The sequence below is a fragment of the Brassica napus genome, chromosome A2, assembly GCF_020379485.1.
Source record: "Brassica napus cultivar Da-Ae chromosome A2, Da-Ae, whole genome shotgun sequence".
NCBI lineage: Eukaryota > Viridiplantae > Streptophyta > Magnoliopsida > Brassicales > Brassicaceae > Brassica > Brassica napus.
This window is the reverse complement of record NC_063435.1, coordinates 25570749-25590209: the sequence shown is the minus strand read 5'-3', so window position 1 is coordinate 25590209 and position 19461 is coordinate 25570749. Positions and strand designations below refer to the sequence as shown.

The 19461-nt window shown below is 32.3% G+C and overlaps 2 protein-coding genes and 1 long non-coding RNA gene across 7 annotated transcripts; 2 read left to right on the top strand and 1 right to left on the bottom strand.

Annotated features, from left to right (window-relative positions):
- The first annotated feature begins 9647 nt into the window (after positions 1–9647).
- Positions 9648–11616, top strand: LOC106424607 (xyloglucan O-acetyltransferase 2). Its single transcript, XM_013865368.3, has 3 exons — positions 9648–10111; positions 10349–10629; positions 10714–11616. Exons 1-3 carry the CDS (start codon positions 9916–9918, stop codon positions 11476–11478), a joined length of 1242 nt encoding a protein of 413 aa, XP_013720822.2. The 5' UTR covers positions 9648–9915; the 3' UTR covers positions 11479–11616.
- A 1240-nt stretch (positions 11617–12856) lies between these two features.
- Positions 12857–15470, bottom strand: LOC106401638 (WAT1-related protein At3g28100). Of its 2 annotated transcripts, none has more exons than XM_013842183.3 (7): positions 15189–15470; positions 15042–15107; positions 14833–14946; positions 13656–13902; positions 13326–13487; positions 13092–13240; positions 12857–13008 (listed from the first exon to the last, which is right to left on the bottom strand). In XM_013842183.3, the coding sequence occupies exons 1-7, from the start codon at positions 15383–15385 to the stop codon at positions 12867–12869; spliced, it is 1077 nt and encodes a 358-aa protein (XP_013697637.1). In that variant the 5' UTR covers positions 15386–15470; the 3' UTR covers positions 12857–12866. The 2 variants fall into 2 exon arrangements, with proteins under 2 accessions (XP_013697637.1, XP_048600947.1); XM_048744990.1 differs by having other exon boundaries at positions 14833–14926; positions 15189–15288.
- Positions 15471–16239: 769 nt separating this feature from the next.
- LOC106401645 lies at positions 16240–18697 on the top strand. 4 transcript variants are annotated; one of them, XR_007318209.1, is made up of 6 exons: positions 16240–16680; positions 17061–17098; positions 17180–17616; positions 17726–18035; positions 18128–18418; positions 18480–18697. It is a non-coding gene; the product is annotated as an uncharacterized LOC106401645 (long non-coding RNA). The 4 variants fall into 4 exon arrangements; XR_007318208.1 differs by having other exon boundaries at positions 16243–16680; positions 17180–17288; positions 17393–17616; positions 17726–18418; positions 18486–18697; XR_007318206.1 differs by having other exon boundaries at positions 16243–16680; positions 17180–17288; positions 17393–17616; positions 17726–18418.
- Positions 18698–19461: the final 764 nt, after the last annotated feature.

The window sequence follows — 19461 nt, the reverse complement described above, 5'->3', positions numbered from 1 at the left end:
TTTCTGCTTATAGTTTGGGTACAGGTCTTTCTTAGCTATCCAAACATGACCATACAGTGATGGTTCCATAAAACAAAGATTCATCCTCCATGCACGTTGATACTGACTTTTACGAAAGAAACAATATCTGACATTATGACCACGCTTTCCACAGAAATGGCACCCGTTTCCTCGTCGTGTAGCAGCAGTCTTCTTTAGGTTCTCTCCTTTCTGATTATTAATCTGTACCTTCGTCGTGGTTTGAATTTCTTTTTCATTCGAACTCCCTTTCACGAACACTGTTTCTTCCGCAGATTTGGGGGTAACTCCTTGAAAACCTAATCCCCAGTTACTGCTAGGACACTGACCAATGGTGAGAAGATGATCTAGAGTTGTTGTACCAGTCGTGAGCATCCTTACTTTCTTGAGATTGTCAGCTAGTTGATTCTCTAGTAATTTGTTCTTGTCCATCTCCTTGGTTAGTAGCTCATTCAGACAATTCATCTTCAGTTCAACCTGCTTTTGAACCCTCTCTTGTTCAGTCATCGCTCGTTTCAATGATAGCAGTTCTTGGTCTGAGTTCTTGAGTATAGACAACTCAGTAGCTTGTTCAGAGGGTTTCTCCAATTCCAGAATATTCACCTGAGCTTTCAGCATTGCCTTATCTTTAAGTAGTTGTAGATTCTCATGACTGAGTTCAACAAACTTGTCGAAAAGAGACTTGTATTCTGATTCAAGATCGTTGTTGAGATCATCTTCATCCTCTTCCATACCTGAATCCATTTTTGGTTCTTCTTCCTTGCTGACAAGTGCCATAAAGTTTAAATGAAGCTCATCTCTGTCGCTGTCACTCTCTGACTCTGTATCACTGAAACACATAAGTGACTTGTCCTTTTTCAGATTGTTAGGACATTCACTTCGAGTGTGTCCAAATCCCTTGCAGTCAATACACTTGAGCTCTTTGCGTTTAGCTAGTGGACACTCATTGCGAAAGTGTCCATACCCCTCACACTCATGACATTGTAACTCCTTCTTCTTAGAGTTCTTCGAGTCTTGCCTGGTGTTTTGAGAGCTGCTTCGATCTGAGTCGTTCCTCTGAAATCGTGAGTTTGATCTGTTCCCTCCTTTATCCATTCGCTTAATGAATTTGTTGAAGTTTCGAGCCATAAGCCCCAAGTTCTCTTCTATCTTTGTGACTCGGTCCTGTTCGTTTGAGTCAGATACAAAGGCGATGCTCTTTTGAGAGTTTGTAGTTCGATTGGATTTCTCCAGGTCATGGACCTTCAAGATACCAGACAATTGATCAAACTTCATTTCATCTGTGTTGACAGCTATATCCAGTACTGCCTTGTAAGCTTCAAACCGTGGAGGCAGACATCTTAACAGCTTTTTCACCAAATCCTTCTCATCATATTTCTTTCCAAGAACAGAAGCTTCACTGGCAAGTTCACTGATCTTGGATATGAATCCATCAATTGGTTCATCATCAGTCATGCGGAGATTTTCAAACTTTGAAGCTAAGTGATCGATCCTTGTTCTTCGCACGCTAGTATTTCCTTCAAAGTGGTTGGTCAAAATATCCCAAGCTTCCTTAGCAGACTCACATCCCTGGATGATCTTGAACTGATCCAGATCTACTGAAGAGAAGATTGCGGTAAGAGCTTTTGAGTTGAATTTGGAAGCTGCCTTTTCAGGATCAGTCTACTGATTCTTTTGTTTTGGAGCAAGAGTTTTGTCGTCAGTCATCATCGTAGGCACTGACCACCCTTCTTCTACTGCAGTCCACGCATCCTCGTCAATTCCTCTGATCAACTGTCGCATCCTTGCCTTCCAATGACCAAAGTTGCAGCTGTCCAGCATAATGGGTTTATGAATTCCAAATAGTTCCTTCATGGTGTCCATGAAATCCGCAGGATCTCAACCTGTTAGTAGTGTATGATACCACAGAGGTTTCCCGCTCTGATACCAAATGAAAGTTCAGGGACTACCAGATATAAGAACTAAAACACAAAATACCAAGAACGCTTTCTTGTATATTAGAAATCTGTTAAACAATCTTCCTAGATCTGTTTAATCCGATTTACTCTCAGTCACACACGACTAGAGACGGACCAATTCCTAATCTTTCAAAACAGAAAGTACGAGCTACACCTTTGAGTACTCGTCTTTCTTAAGCTCTCAAGAACAAACCTCTTGCTCTAGCTTTTCAATCAATCAAAACGGCTAACCTAGATACGAACAAAGTAATCAGGTTAAATACCCTTAACACAATACCCTAGTTGCCTAAATATTGTGATAAGCCCAAATCTTCCAAATCTTCTTTGCTTCTCGCCAAAGTAACATCTTGGAACCAATGAGACATTGACACGTCATCGTCTCATAACCGACTTGTAACAGCAAGTTACACTTCCTTTATTGTGCATAGCACATCCTCCGTTTCTCAATCCGACAAGCTCCTTTTCTTGAGCTTACACCGACCGCGCCCTTGCGCCAGAGACAGATCCGCCATGGACGACCTTGTTCCATAGCTCAAGCAAGGTGGCTAGAAGAGGAGACGAAACCGAAGCTGAAATCGACAGTTTTACTGGTGGCTGGAGGGCTCCGGTGACGGCACGCGCGCTAACGCGCCGCCAGTCACCGGATCCAATAACAGATCTGCTTTCTCTTTCTTAAACTCTCTCTCTCTCGATTGATTATTCTATTTTGCTACTATCAACACGTGTTTGACTTAGAAAGGGAATATATATATATATACACAAATATTTTTTTGATTAAAAAATATATATATATGTATTATGCAATACAGCTGTACTAGATGCTATAAAACCAACGTGATTACCACTATTACTATTCTTAATTTTATCCTCTCACGTGGTAGCTAAATACTGCAAGATTAAATTAGCAGTTAGTATAAAATGCGCGTAAGCTGGTAAAAAAAAATATATTGATAATTTAGGAGTATTCGATGGGTCGAAACCCAATCGATAGTCTTCTGAAGTTTGTTTACGACGGTGCCAAACAAACTCGGTTGCTCGTAAAGACAATTAGATATCCATATATCTTAGCCACACAAAAGAATAAATTTGGATTTGGTGGATTCCAAACCCGAAATTGTGTTTAACATCTTTTTAATTTTGTCGTACTACTCAGACCATCCAGGTGTGTGGTTAAGCTGGTAAATATTACTATTAGTTTTCTTGCTGATGTGGATATATATCTCTCATTTAGCATGTTACTTACTAGTATGTTTTAAGTTATGAACTATGGTTTTAGTTTATTAATTGAGTGTCCAATAAATTGTTTGCATTTTTATATTTAAAATACCTCTCCATATATTGTATTAATTGTATGTCATTAAAAGAAACACATGCTGTAGAAAAGAAGAAGTTGACTAGCGTAAAATCAGTTAAAAAATAATCAAAAGCCAAAACAATACGTTAAAATTCAATGGACGTGGCACATGGATTTTTATAATTCAGGTTTTATTACTTTATATACGAAATACCATTTTTCTTAGTTTTAACTATTGAAACATTAAAATATCAATTGCATAATTAAATATATTATTTTTATGTTTCTTTATATGCAATCGTTTGGCATTTTTTTTGTTTTGCTTTATTTTATTTTTAAAAAACATGTATACTTATTCATTCTGACATTATTTTAATATGAATGAATAAATTGTATAGCACATAGTATTTTATCAGTTAAACTAATTTCAATTTTTCTGTCGATAGTTAAATTGCTTTTAATATGAGTATAAAATAAAATTTTACATATTTTAAATATAATTCTTTGGGTAACACCGTAATTTTAGCTTCTTATAAAACAATGATAAATTAATATTTTTGGTCGGTGATTGATCCATAATTAAAACCAAAAAACAAACAAAATTGCGTTAAGATTTCAACTGGATCTCATCACTAGATGTTTGTATACATATATTGACTTACCTATCATCATGATCTTGTTCTAATATTGGTTAATTATATAACATTTGGTACTATTAACTAGATTATACTCCAAATGTGGAATTTAACTTTAGATTTTGATTCTAATAACAGAAATTAAAATATCAGGTTTTGTCAGGATATTGAAAAATTTATTTAGAGAGGTTATTGGGAAAAAAATTCTTAAGAAATCTATCAACTTATAAAATTTCAAATTTTACACAAATCAATTTCTCAATAATTCCCCTTTGATTTGAATATATTAAACCATGTTTTATTGATATTGTATATCATGAGAATTATAACAATTTACATATGTAGTTTTATGTTTTTAAATTATATATTCGTCTCGGTTTTAAGTTAATAACTAGATTTTGACCCGCGCTTTAAAAAGCGCGGAATTAATTCTCTTTTAAAATTCTTCAAATTTTTTAATTATAAAATTTTATTTTAAATTATAAGATTATGTGTTTTTATATATGATAACCATATACATTTAAAATTTACTGATTGTTTATGTTATAATCATAGATATTAGATATGATATATAAAAAATTTATATTTATATTTATGAAATTATTTTTAAAGAAGTTAATTGTTTAGAAAAATATTGTATTAATTTTAATTTATTCTAAAGTATTATATTTATATACTAAAGATATTTTCTCATTACATATTTTAATATTATTTTTGCACATCTTATTTTTTATTGATAATATTTTATTTGATCATTTAGATGCATATATTTGTTCCAATTATATAAAAACACTACTATATAAGTTGAAAAAATGAATGATATTTCACATTGCATATTTTAATATTATTCTTTGCAGATTTTAACTTTTAATGATTATTTATTTATTTATTTATTTACTTAGATGCATATATTTGTTCCACCATATAAAACTCAACTATAAAAATTGTAAAATGGAAAGTTTATGATTTTTTTATTTCTCATATTAGGAAAATACACTACAAAAAAACACTTCAATTAATTTGTATCTAATAAATAAATTATATTAGTTTAATTTATTTATTATCCACAAAATTAAGTATATTTCATATGATTAAAAATATCTAATTATTCAAAAACAAATCTAGTCGAAACAATTTTGCTATGGATATGATAAAGTTTTACCTATAGTAAATGCTAATAGTTAATTAGCATTATGGTTTTGTTTTGGTTTGTAAAGAAAATTTATTTGTTACCATAAATATGAGATATTTCTATTATTTTGTAAATATGATTAAAATTCTAGGGTAGAATCCTAAATTTTTAAAATAGGATCATGCTTTAATAGTATAGATGTTGCAACATAACAATCATGACGTTGGGTGATAAAATATTTTTTAATGGTTATTTTTGTATAAAATATCATTGAATATGATCTTATTAATAAATATGTTATACTGCTATTTATGGCTTTGGGACTGAAATAGTGATATATTAGAATACAATGGTTGATTAAAATATTAAAATAAATATTTTACTTTTAGTTAAACGTGAATTGCAGAAGATAATTATTTTATATGATTAGTTTTTCTTTGGCAATCGTAGAAGATTTTATTTATAAATATAGTTGTGTAAAATTGCAATTAACTGATCTTTCCTAAAATGCAGGAGATTATAACTATTCCCTTATATTATTTAGGATATGTTATGTGTAGAGATTAAATAATGTGTCTAACTAAATTCTAATTAATAGGTCCAAACAACCTTTATAAGTAGATTTATTAAAAATGCTTCCCTTTTAATAGAATAGATTAATCGCAACATTTTGACTTGACATTTTATATGATTAGTTTTTCTTTGGCAATCGTAGAAGATTTCATTTATAAATATAGTTGTGTAATATTTCCTATAAATATAGTTCGAATCGTCTATGTAATATTTCCTATATCATAATTGTAAGATCATAATAAATCAGCGTTAAAAAAAAATATAGTTGTGTAAATATTGCAATTAACTGATCTTTCCTAAAATGCAGGAGATTATAACTATTCCCTTATATTATTTAGGATATGCTATGTGTAGAGATTAAATAATGTATCTAACTAAATTCTAATTAATAGGTCCAAACAACCTTTATAAGTAGATTTATTAAGAATGCTTCCCTTTTAATAGAATAGATTAATCGCAACATTTGACTTGACATTTACCCCCCCCCTCCCCCCCCCCCCCCCCCCCCCCCCCCTCCCCCAAAACTTTAAATAGACTATTAAGTTCAAAAGTCGATGTGTTAAAAAAAAAAAATTCAAAAGTCGACAAAGGGGAAGAAGATACATAACAATACCTAGGCGCGCTAAAAAATTCTACTAAGACAAAAAAAAGGGACTAAAATCTGAAATGGACCAAAAGGCCAAAAACAAGTCTCACACATCCAAAAAAAATCTGTATGGACCAAGTGATTGTAAACTACTATTTTACCCTTAATGAATGAATAATATGAACCATTGGATTCTATAATCTTTCTATAAATCACAACCGTCGGATTAAGAGAAGAAAAGAGGAATGTTATATTTACAAAAATGCCATTAATGAAACTCCAACCAGAGCCATTGATCATATTTTCTATGTTTTAATCTTGGCCACACGCTTTCACAGATCTCTCATTCTCTATCCTCTCCCCCTCTTTAATCTGATGCATAAATAACTCAGAGCCACACGATTTTCATTATTTCATTCTCTCATTCGACTAGGTACAACTAGTATAACTCATACAACTATACATGTTAAAAAATAATATAATTGGTACAACTAGTATATAAATGTTATAATTTATGTACAATTTGCAGCTACTTAACTCAACTATTAAATCATTTTTTACATATGATGATAAATTTCATCTATTTTTTCTGAGGTTCTTCAATTATTGTTAAATTATTAAATCACACTACCAATTTTATATAAGATATCTTATACTTTTAAGGTTTGTTAATTAGATTGACCATATTATTATGAAAAATAAACATCAAAAATATATTTACAAAGTTATAATGTGAAAAAATTGGTACAACTCCTAAAACTAAACATATAAAAAATTGGTATATTTTTTTATTATATATTAGTTTACATGATCTACCTTATACTTTTAAGGTTTATTAACTTGTTTGTCTACATAATTTATGGAAAACATACATGAAATGTATTTTAACAGTTATGAAATGTATTTACCGGACTAGTAATACTGATATAACTAGTACAACTACTCAGGTTTTGAAATTTAAATATTCCTTCGAGTATGTCATATGAAAAAAATCAATAAAGTGGCTAAATTGTAAAGTATTTATAAAGGTTCCTTATGATATTTCATGGGGGGTTTTTTTTTTTTGCAAATCTAACACAATCACATAAGTTTGCATAATCTACCTTATACTTTTAAGGTTTGTTAACTTCTTTGTCCACATAATTTTTGGAAAACATACATGAAATGTATTTTAACAAAATTTATGATTTCATTTTATTGGGGCACAGACATGTACACATAATGAAGTGGTACAACTGTGTTATTTCATTTTATATTGTGCATTACATTTTAAACGTGTATCATGTCTTAAACATTATGGTTGAATATTAAATCAAGTTGTTGTACTAATAGTACTATTCCTAGATATTTTTGTGTAGTTTAACCTGTTATCTATTTCTTTTGGTTGAAATACATTAAATCAAAGTCGATAAAATTAAGAGAAAAATTTGTTAGGTACGTAAATACAACACGTAAAACTAAATAATATTTATAAAAAAAATAGATATTAAAAAAACTGATGGTATTGGGATTATAAATTTTATAATTTTTTAAAAACTTCATAAATTTTGAAGATTTATTTTTTTGTAGGAAAAAATTTAAATTATAAAATAGAATTAAATAATAAACTGAGTGAAATGTACGAATTTGCAAACATAAGAATCAAAAACTATTTGAAATCAAATTTGTAGATACAACAAACATATGTATATCATATTTTATATCAAAATATGCAAGTTTCACCATGTTCTTTTTGTGTATGTGATTACAATTGCTCTATTTCTTGTAATATTTTCATGTCCATATCAAGAAAATGAACTTTGAGGCGATAAACCTACTAACCAACACTAGAAAAACACAAATCAAGTGTTGCCACAATTAAACTAGTAATAGTACTACTGTAGTTAAACCGGTTAAACTATTATTGTTGTAGTCCAAATACCAAATATTAATGTTTATGTATTTTTTTCAAACTCGTGATGGCTTATGCATTAATTATATTTTGGACTATACTCTTCCAGATCTTAAACTGCAATCTTTTCTCACTTGGCAGTTGTCTTATTTGGCTTCGGGAGCAAAAACGTGAAGATAATTTTCTTCCATATATAATACAACTAGTACAAATGGTAAAATAAATCATTATCAAAACAAATATTATATAAACAAACTATTAACATATTTTGACACATCCATGAAAATTAAACCAATATTTTCATTGGTGATACATCATCCCTTTCTAAAATATCATTCATACGTTGAAAACAAAAATTAAATATAATCATATTAATTGTAAAATTGTAGTAAATATACATGGTACAACTAGTTTTTTCGATTTCAATGCCAAAGTATAACTATGTACAAACTGGTACAACAATATACAAACCAATACAATTCAATTACTAGTACAACTATGTTATTTCATCTTGTATTGTGCATCATTTTTTAAACGTGTATCATATTTTAAACATTATGGTTGAACTACATGTGAAGATAATTTTTTCCGTAAATAGTATAACTAGTACAACTGGTACAATTGGTGAACAATAACTATCCAAATAAATATTATAAAATAACTTTAAACATATTTCGACAAATCCATATAGTGGAAGATTATACCAACTTTTTCATTGGTTCTACATCATCCTCTTCTATAACATCATTCGCATGCTGAAAACAAAAAGCTAATATACCATATTAATGGTAAAGTTATACTAGTTATACACGTTCTAATTATATTAGTCATACTAGCTAAATTTGTTGTAGTTGTATTAGTTATTCACGTTCTAGTTGTACCAGTTATATTAGTTTCAGTTGTACTAGTTGTACTAGTAATACTCTGTGTTTTTCATTGTCGGAAATTTTGTACATTGAACACGAGATTCAATTTTATATAAGAGAAAATGGATTGAGAAAGATGGAGAATTGATCGATTTGGGATAAGAATGAAATTTCATAAAGTTTGAAGAATTTTTCGATTTTGATTTGGATAATGAGATGAAACAATTTTGATATGAAATAAAAAAAAATTAAAATCTGGGTTCTTAACATTATGAATCATGATTGATTATGGAATAGATAAAATTGAGTAACACAAGAGGAATCAGGTGGATGTTACATGATTTTAGTTTGATTTTGAAAAAATAGTAATGAAAGATGAAGGTGAAAATCGTGAGAGGGAGGATGTTTGAGAAACAAAGATTTGGAGATTTAGGGATCAATTGAGTAGGATCGGGTTAGTGGGTTAGGATAGTGTGTGGTTGGGTTAGTAAATAAGTAGAACTTTCTAGGCTTCATGGTCTTTTCCTCCTATTTTTGATTTAATTTTAATTCATTTTTAAAATAAAAAGGCAAGAGGTCCATATGAGATTATTTTGATCCCTTGTGATCCATTACAGCATTTGTTCCAAAAAAAAGATTTCACCGTGAAATATGGTTTAATTGTAAATGGAAAAAGACTCACCACACCACAAATTCACATGCAAAACCAACGGCACCTCCTCGCACGCCACACGTCTTCATCAGACGGCTACTATTACATAATGAAAGCAAACAAATATATAAAAACAAAATAATTTTGAACCAAAAGATACTCATAATTTCATTAAAAAAATCGCCATTTTCAACCCTTTTTCATTTTTTACTGCCAAAAACTAAAGTTTAAGGAAGCAGAATAGAGAATGACATATGCGTGGGATGTGTATAAATAGAAAACATATGCGTGGGATGATCGACATGCAACGATGAAATCATCATCGGTTTTCTGGGAAAGCTCAGAGAAAACACAGAGATGGATAGCTTCAAACATGGGAAGATCATCGCCATTCCTCTCGCCTTTTCTTTGTATAACGCTCTTCTTCACCGTTTTCTTGGTTTACCATCAAAGTCCTTTCAGGTCCATCTCCGATCAAAATGTTCCCACTCCCCAACCTCAAATCGGTAAGGTAACACAAAAGAGAATATAGAATATGGTTTTGTGAGGATTGGTTTCTCCACGAGCTTAGGTTATGGGAACAAGGATTATTTGTACTTTTAGACTTATGAATATATAATTTTATTTGTAACCATTCCTATATTATTGTACCATTCATTTTTTTCTTTTGTTCTTGGGCTATTTTTGGAAAATTCTACTGACTTATTTTATTTTTGTTCTTGTTGTTGGTGTGGCTTGGTTAGATCCTGAATGTAATTTGTTCAAGGGACATTGGGTTCCAGACAAAAGAGGATCTTTGTACACAAACTCAAGCTGTTCCACTATTCCTGCTTCCAAGAACTGCATAAAACATGGGCGATCAGACAGAGATTTCTTGTTTTGGAGATGGAAACCCGATGGCTGCGATCTCCCTAGATTTAACCCTAAGGCGTTTCTCAGTATGGTTAGAGGCAAGAAGATGAGTTTTATTGGTGATTATGTAGCAAGAAACCACATGGAATCTCTTCTTTGCTTGTTGTCAATGGTGAAGTTCAATCTTTTTTTTTTTTTAAGATGTATCTGTTGCTTGGTTTACAAGAAAGTTAAAAAATAGCGTTTGCTTCTGCAGGAAGAAACTCCTAGAGAGATCTACAAGGATGGAGAAGACAGAAACAGGATTTGGTACTTTCCTAGTCATGATTTCACACAATCTACATCTTGGACTAAGTTTCTTGTGGCGGGACAAGAGAGGGTAGACAGTAACAAGACCGGAACTGGATTGTTTGATATAGATCTTGCCAAGATGGATGAAGGGTGGTCCAAGGGTCTGCCAAATACAGACATTTCTATTGTCTCGGCTGCTCACCGGTTCTTCAGACCAATAATCATCCATAGAGGAGACGAGACGCTTGGTTGCATCTACTGTAACTTACCAAACATGACTCAGATAAGCCCGGACGAAGGGTTTAAGCTTGTTTACTCAGCGCTATTTAAGCACATCAGTGAGTGTAAGAACTGCAAGGAAGACTTAGTTACGGTCCTGAGGACTATTTCCCCTTCCCATTTCGAGAACGGGACTTGGGATACTGGAGGAGCGTGCAGCAGGATAAGTCCTTTTGGTGAGAACCAGATCGATCTCCAGAGTAACGAGATGAAGATCAGGACATCTCAGATTCAGCAGCTTGAAGGTGTAACAAAAGGAGACTATGAAGGAAAGAAGTTTGCGGTTTTGGATGTGACTAAGGTTATGCTGATGAGACCTGATGGGCATCCTAATGGTCATTGGGGAAATAAATGGATGAAAGGTTATAATGACTGCGTCCACTGGTGTTTGCCAGGGCCTATTGATGCGTGGAACGAGTTTCTAATGGCCGTAATTAGACAATTAAGATGATCCATTTGTGGATTTTTTTTTTTTTCTGAACAACTATGATCCATTTGTGGATAAACATACAAAAATATACTTTTGTATATATAGAAGTAGACCTCCAAATTAGGGAAACTTTATATAAAAAAAAACTTTTAAAAGAAATGTTTATATCCTCCTCCCCAAAATCTCAGATCTAGCCCCGGAGCCACCAGTGAGCTGTCCTTACAGAAAACTGATAAGCTTGTTTAGCTGTATTTCCACAAAATGAGAAGAGAAGTGTTGACTGAGAAGTCAAAGAAGAAAGACTCTCTTCCACTTGGAGGCTTTGCCGTTGAGATGAAGATCACATATAAATAGAGTTGAGAGTCCGTTGGAGAAGGCAGCTTTGTATTTTGGATTGAGACGAGAGTCCTGAGGAGATTACGAGTGGGTTAAGCCATCGTATCTCAAGTTGGTTCTTGATACAAAGTGTAGTGCATTGTTCCACTGATTCAATAAAGTGTTTGGAGAGTTTGTGATTGAGTTTGAGAGAGCGTGCGTTTGTGATTGAATCGATAGCTCAAACTCTATCAAAACCATGATCCAACGTAACTTGAAACAGAAAAATAACAGCTAAGTTCTTCAGCAACCATTGAACTACAAAGCTTATGTAGTGTTCCACCAGCAACCACGATGTCCTTAAGATCGATCTTAGACAGAACAAGCTCGAAAGCTTTTGTACTCAGATATTAATTGTTTCAGTAGTCAATATTCATATCCAAAGGAATAAACTACAGTCATCAAACCTTAGTGACACAGATACAGCGAGACAAATGATAATCAATACTCTACATTGTTATCACCAAGAACAAAAGAGAAGACTTCACGAACGGGAGAGAACTCAACAAGACAATATCCATGGCGTAACCATTCACCGGAAGCTTCAAATCTCTCAAAACAGAGAAAGCATAGGCCATACGGGGCTTAGGAACTTCAAGCGCCACAGTACATAAAGGAACCCACGAATCAAGATGATACTCTTCCCCAGCCTCAACACTTTAATTATTTCTTCATCGCATTGCATAGCTGAATATAATTTTGTAGAGTTTATCTTTAAATATAGAAAATAATAATAAGAAAAACATTGAAAATAATATTAAATAATTAGAAAATAATTTTGTAAAATACATACGTCGAATTTCACTTATCAAAAATACATTCAATAAAAAAAATCCTAACAAGCCTAAAGTTAGAATTTCCCCTACCGTTAATTAGTTTTAACAATTAGATGACCATTTTCAAGTTCTACACAGTACACATAGTATGTTTTTTTTCCCTACAAAATACTAATAGTATGTTCAGACCAAAAAAAGAAACGATATACTATATGCATGTACACATTCTAAAGTATGGTTACAAATTGTTTCAAATAATTAAATTTGGTCGTCGTTGTGATTCAACAGAAGAGGCGTTTTCTCGTTTTCTAAAAGTGTCAACAACCGAGTCTTGTCTTCGTTTGCTTTCCCCCACATTACAGCGTAAAACCCTAACGTTATCAAAACTCCTCCTATCAAACTGCAACATAAAGCACAATATGATTAGATTTGTTTTTTTATTTCCAAAATAAGTAGATCAAAACCAATGATGCATATATATACCATCCGAGATAGAGAGAATCGCCGAGAAAAATAGCACTCATAACAACCGCTATTAAAATGGACAATGGCTTAAATATCGCTAAGTAAAGAGGTCCTTTGTAACGCACTGTCCATGAATGAATCACGTAGTATACTGGAGTGAATATTCCCTGAAATGTTTTACAAGTAAATACTATGTTAAGACAAAAACAAAGGAAGTTTGATTTAACATTTGAAACTATATATAGATCGTACCATAGTTACAATGCTTATCAATGTAATGTCGAATCTAATGATCCAAATGCTTGGATTGTCCTTCTCGACCACGAGTCCAGTCAACGAGGTCAAGATTGAAACACACATCGAATAGAAAAAGGAGACAGTAAATGCTGCTGGGTATTCAGTCATTATATGTGCCTGCCCAATATATGTATAATAAATATTGCAATGAATTGATGTTTGATATATAGGAAAAAATCAATTAATTTCGTATAGGTTAAACCGATCATTAGTTTGATATATGTTTAGAATATAGTTTAAAAGCATTTTTAAATGTAGCAATCACTGAAGGAGTCATAAAAGAACCTGAAGTATGAAAGAAATAGAAACGAAGATGTCTTTAATGGTAAGAAGACATCCACCGATGATCCAGTCGGAGTTTGAAGAAGATAACGACGGAGAAAGCTGACGGAAGTGTAGATACGGCGGAGAAGATGCAACGAAGACACTTGGACCGTGGTACAGAACTACCACAAGTGCGCCTACTAACGACAATACTGTCCCCATCACTTTGGCTACACTGCTCCTTTCTTTGAAATTTACTTTCTCCATTCTTTTTCATAAATTAAAAATTAATGATTCTGTCACGTTTTATTATTCTAACTGATTTTAAACGATATAGTATCTTTTGTCAAATTGACAAAAAACAAAAGGCTGGCTGCCAAAGAAAATCCGATATATACGCATCTTGTCTAATAATGCAAGCAGCCTTGTTAGATATAAGTACATGGTACCAATGAACAGCAGCGTGTTGTTCACCACAAAGTAGGATTGTGATTGTGCGATACTGATATATAAACTTATTTTATTATTTACCGAACCTGAATAATTGTATCCATCGAAAGGAAGAAGGAAAACTAAATAATATAGAGATCCCAATAATATATGCATTAAAACAAATTTCCTTCAGAATTATCTATGCATTAAACATTCCTTTAGTACAGACTAAAGAAATATAAAAATAAATATTCTCCGTTTTTTCTTCTGTTAAAATTACAAAAGATAGTATAAAAGCTGGTAAATCAAATAATTTATATATAATTTATATATACTTTATTTTGGTGATGTCAAAAAAAAATTATATATACTCCTATCAAATAGATTTTAATTTGTAGCTGAGACAGTGGTAGTGGTGCTAAATAGTTGGCTCAAAAAATTAGTTAGCTATAAAAAATGTGGTTAAGTGTATTGATAGTAAATTAAATTTAACCACCATGAGTTTACTTTAAGAATATGAAGTTGTCGAACTGAAAAAATCATTAAGCAAAATTACATTTTGTTGATTTGAATTAAAAATCAGTTTTAAGTTGCTTATTACAGTTTACAATTAGCCTAAAACAATCATTACCATTTTTTGACTCATTAACAAGATATGATAATGAAAATATATTTTTATTCTTAAAAATAATCAGAAATCAACTGCAAAATTCCATAATTAGCTGACAAAAAAAACTCCATGATTAGGGAAAAGAGAAAGAAAAACCTGAAGATAATGGCTAGGATAAAGGTAAGAGCAGGAGTGATATTGCTAATAGCTGAAGCTAAGGTTGGGTTGCTGTATTTAACGCCTATATACCCTGTGATCACATACATTGAACTATCAAAACAAAAAAAATAATTATATTAGCAACACTTAAGTGGAAGATAGTTCCATATTCATAATTGTATGAAGAATTATATAGATGGATTTACCCTAATAGTCCAAGAAGTCCTATCTTAGAAAGTATTGAGAAACTTAATGGAGGAAGTGATCTTGACCTGTTAGAAATACGTACAGAATCAAATGAAACCAAAAAATAAATGGTTACGAACTACCAAATAGATTGGATTGCTAGAAACCTGTTGGAGATGATATTTGAAGGAAGAAGTAGAAGGGAAGCAAGAAGATAAGAATAGCCTAGGAAAGCGTAAGAGTTGAGTCCCTTTGAAGTCGCTGCTTTGAAAAGAGTATTCATTCCTACGATACCAGTTTCGGACGCAAGCATGGCCGTCAAGAACACGGCCTCTCTCCTCCAGAGACTTACGGCTCCGGCCATTATTAGAAATGATAAATTCTTAGTGTTGAATGAGAGCTGTGATTTATTATTCCTCTGTTTTTCTCTTTATGCTATAAATTCTTAGTGTTGAAATGTCGTTTTGTGGTCCATAAGTGTCGGTTTTATACTTTTAAAAGTTATTTGTAAGGTTACGAATGGAGAAAGCGGATAAAGTGTTGCGGATCGAAAAAATCAAACAGATTGAACGGAACAAAAATGGTTCAAGTAAATCGAATGGTACAATCTATCTGTTCATAACATATATTTGAATAGTGAAAATGGATAAAAAGCGGTTCTAAGTACTTCAAAAATTTAATTATATAAAATTTAAATACTATTTCTTTTCATAATTTAAAAGCTATTTTAAATATACTTTAGAAATAAAATATATAAAATTTTATTCAAAATAATAGAAAATTATTTTAAACATATTTATTATTATTTTGAATTTTAAAATTAAATATTAGAATGAGTGAAACTAAAACAAATCAGATGGATCAAATGAAGCACTAGTGAATCAAACGATTAAAACATTTATATTAATATATTTTATCATAAAATATATATTATTTGCATATTTTAATATTTTATAATATTATATGCTTATAGGAGTATTAAATAATGAATTTTAAATTATAGGAGTATTAAATAATGAGAGGTATATTGAACAATCTTATACTATAAAGAAGAGACTCTCTCCTTCTAAGGAGTGCCACGTCAGAAATTAGGTTCATTAGGCGTCGACACGTGTCTAAACACACATCCAAGCCGCGTTTCATTTAGATGTTGTTTCGTGGGTTTTATTATTTGTTGGGTCATCTTATATTTAGCTAAAGAGCTCATTATCAAAACTATGAAGCCCATCATAATTAATAATCGGTGATCATCTGAAACGCTGCAATCACTTTCTTTTCCATTTAACTTTCGGTTTACCCTGTCTCCTCATCTCCTTCTCTTTCTCAGCCTCTGATAAACGTTCATCTCTCAACCATTGCAATGAGTGATCCCTTCACATTAAACTCGCTTTACTATCAAAGCCTGAAGCATTGTATAACCGAAAAACACATGAAAACCTATAAATATATGAGGGTTGAGATTGGAATATATCATCTAATACACAGGCTTTGAGATTCTCTTACGTCTAACCCTAGATCACTCCTTTGAAAATTTCTTCCTCAGTTCTTCCGATGCAATTGTTTCTCAATCTGATACTCCCCCCCACGCCCCCCCCCCCACCGGCCACCAATTTTTACTTTGACCTGAGAATTGCTGCCATCAAAGCTTTCACAACCCAGGTACGTCGCAAGTCTCACGTTTTACAAAACTGCCAGAAAAATTAGCAATAGTTTATATCATATTAAACATATGCTTTGGTAACTATTTGTAGGAATTTTAACATTAAATCAATGTGTTCGTGTAAGTTTTTGATTCCGTTATTAGCTTTGCCTTTAGTGTTATGAGTGCCTTTAGCAGTGCACATAGTACAAAACTGGCGTTTATTAGCAATTTGGAGGGTCAATCGAAACCAATGAAGAGACGTAGCAAAATATGCTTCTCTTCTAAAGAATATACTGAGAAGCTTGAAAAGGCATTGCCTTTTGCACTTTTATTTTTGTGCGTTTATGGTGGCAGACTGTTATTTTACTGATTTTTGGTTGCTTTATTGGTTTTGCAGGAAAACATGACACTGATAAAAGCTCTAGCACACAGAAAGTAACCATCTTTCTCTTTTATGAGTTTGATGAGCGTGGTTTTTGGTGGTGAATGTTTGTTTTTTTTTTTTTGTGGTTGCAGTAAAAGTTTTGATCTTAGCGGGGTTGAGTTTCAGAAACTGAGGATCAACTTAAGGAATGTGCAGGAAAAGAATTTGCAACTTGCACAGGCAAACAGTCATACGTTGGATGTGTGTTCTCCATCTTTTTATTGTTCAGTTTTGAGATGATTAAGAGATTATTTGAAATACTATGGTCAAAGTATGGCGTCTTCGTCTTTTATTTTTCCTGGCAGGAGCTCAGTACAAACAGAGACAGGGCATGCTTTTCTGGAATTGAAGTCGCTCAAAACGAGGCTTTCCTATTTCATTATATTGCAGCTTCCATGACCAACTGACATTGTGTGTACGTTTTCAGCTCAAGCTGCAAGAATGTATTACTCGAATCCAAGAAAATGCATACTGAGGGCAATAGTGTATATCAAATCCTTCCTTGATAAATTCTGATCTTTAACTCTATGTATGTCCTTCTTGCGAATCATATTATATGCTTTCGTAACCATTTGTAGGGATTTTAACACTAAATCCATGTGTTCGTATCCATTTTAAAATAATTATACTGTTTACAGATTGAGAGGTGCGGCTACAAAGCTCTTCCCACGTGTAGAACTTGTGACACCTGGGGATTTTCATACAAACCTCTGCAAGTCAACCGATCAGATAACTTTTACTCTATTATCTTCTAAAAAATATCGTATCTTTTTTGGTCAAAGATATATTGTATCATTTTCAATTGCCTTTGTGAAGATCAAGAAGCTAACTTCCTGTTCAGAGCTCAGATCGTCAGTGGGGTCCAGCAAAATGGATGGTCTTATGTTTTTTGCACCAGTTGCAGCACGAAGTTGGAGAAATCACTGACTTCACTCCATTTCAACAAACGTGTGTCACCAAACCGGTTTTAACAGATTTTGATAATTCATACTTAATCTCAGCTATACAATATCCATATTTGATTAACAAATCCAACTTAGCACACTGCATCTCGGGTAACGTGTCGTGTTTGACACACAAGACGAAACTCACCAAGATAGAAGCAGCCTCACTGGCTCTTGAGGAGGTTTGCCTCCACAAACACACTCCATTTATCTGACGTTTCTGCTACCATTATCGCTATTGTCATTAACAAGCAAAGCTTATATGAACTTGCTGGCAAGCAATACGTCTTTTAGATTTTGGTGATGCCCTACAATTTTACTACCAACCACCGCACCTTCACAGTGTCTACATTTACTGAAGATGTGGCTGTGAAGACTCATCCAGGGGTATGCTAAGCTTTCGTCAAATACCATCTTGACCCAAAATAATAACCCACATACTTATTAGTTTCAGGTTGAAAGCATCAGCACAGTCCCACAAGCCAGAGTGACAACCACTTGCTTCTGGCAGCCAACCGTGACTGAATGTTGGAACTGTATCAGTTAAATGTTTTGTATGAAACTAAGTTTACTGAGATAGGTACATAATTCAACACAACCAAATCCTTAAACAACCATCACCTTATAAATATTTTAATTAATATCATAATATTTTTTTGGTTCCAATTTTTAAATGACGTTTTCAGATTTATATGCAGAACTTTAATGTAGTTTAATATTTTTGACTAATTTTACTCTATCCAAATTTTTGTATTGGGTGGATTAGCTTTAATTAATAATAAAATTAACAATTTATTAATGAGTGTGCAACATCAACTAAATTGAAGCAAAGGGAGTAATATGTTATTACTAAAAACCACCTTTAGCCTGTCATCAATTTAAGATAAACTCCTTTTTTCGAAAAGCATGATGAAATTTTTTATTTTGTTTAAAGGTGTCCGCCAATTGTTATTGATGATATAACGTCTCTTTGATAAAATTAATTTTTGTTAAAAAATATTTGTTTGATTTTAATTATAGATTTGCAAATAGACTTTCATGGTTTATAACTACCACGAAATTATCTCCATTAAACACATTTCAATTAGTTCGATCCTTAAAAAACATATCTGCTGAGCTATATTATCATATATTAACAACTGTAATAGTTATCAACATAAAACAGCCTTAATACCCTTAAAGCTTCGGCTAATATCCAGACATTGAAATGTTAATGAGCTATATAACCTCCTTATAAGTGTGAAAATGATTATTATTAACTTGCGTCTGACTTAACTCCGACGAACAATAAGTAGAAGAGTCCAACCTCATCCGTTGTTGCTAATATAAATGAACCCTTACAACACAGTCGAGAAAAAACAAGAAACCTAGAAAAGCAGAGCCTACTTTATCACTCACGCTATACGGAGCCAAACAAAACGGTAATGAGC

Excerpts from the sequence above, each read along its gene's own strand:
- LOC106401638 (XM_013842183.3), bottom strand. The coding sequence starts at position 15,385 with ATGGCCGGAGCCGTAAGTCTCTGGAGGAGAGAGGCCGTGTTCTTGACG. Across the intron at positions 13,488-13,655 it reads CTATTTCTTTCATACTTCAG|GCACATATAATGACTGAATA; the intron begins GTTCTTTTATGA and ends TATATTGGGCAG. Across the intron at positions 13,241-13,325 it reads TGATAAGCATTGTAACTATG|GGAATATTCACTCCAGTATA; the intron begins GTACGATCTATA and ends AAAACATTTCAG.
- LOC106424607 (XM_013865368.3), top strand. The coding sequence starts at position 9,916 with ATGAAATCATCATCGGTTTTCTGGGAAAGCTCAGAGAAAACACAGAGA. Across the intron at positions 10,112-10,348 it reads CACTCCCCAACCTCAAATCG|ATCCTGAATGTAATTTGTTC; the intron begins GTAAGGTAACAC and ends TGGCTTGGTTAG. Across the intron at positions 10,630-10,713 it reads TTCTTTGCTTGTTGTCAATG|GAAGAAACTCCTAGAGAGAT; the intron begins GTGAAGTTCAAT and ends TTGCTTCTGCAG.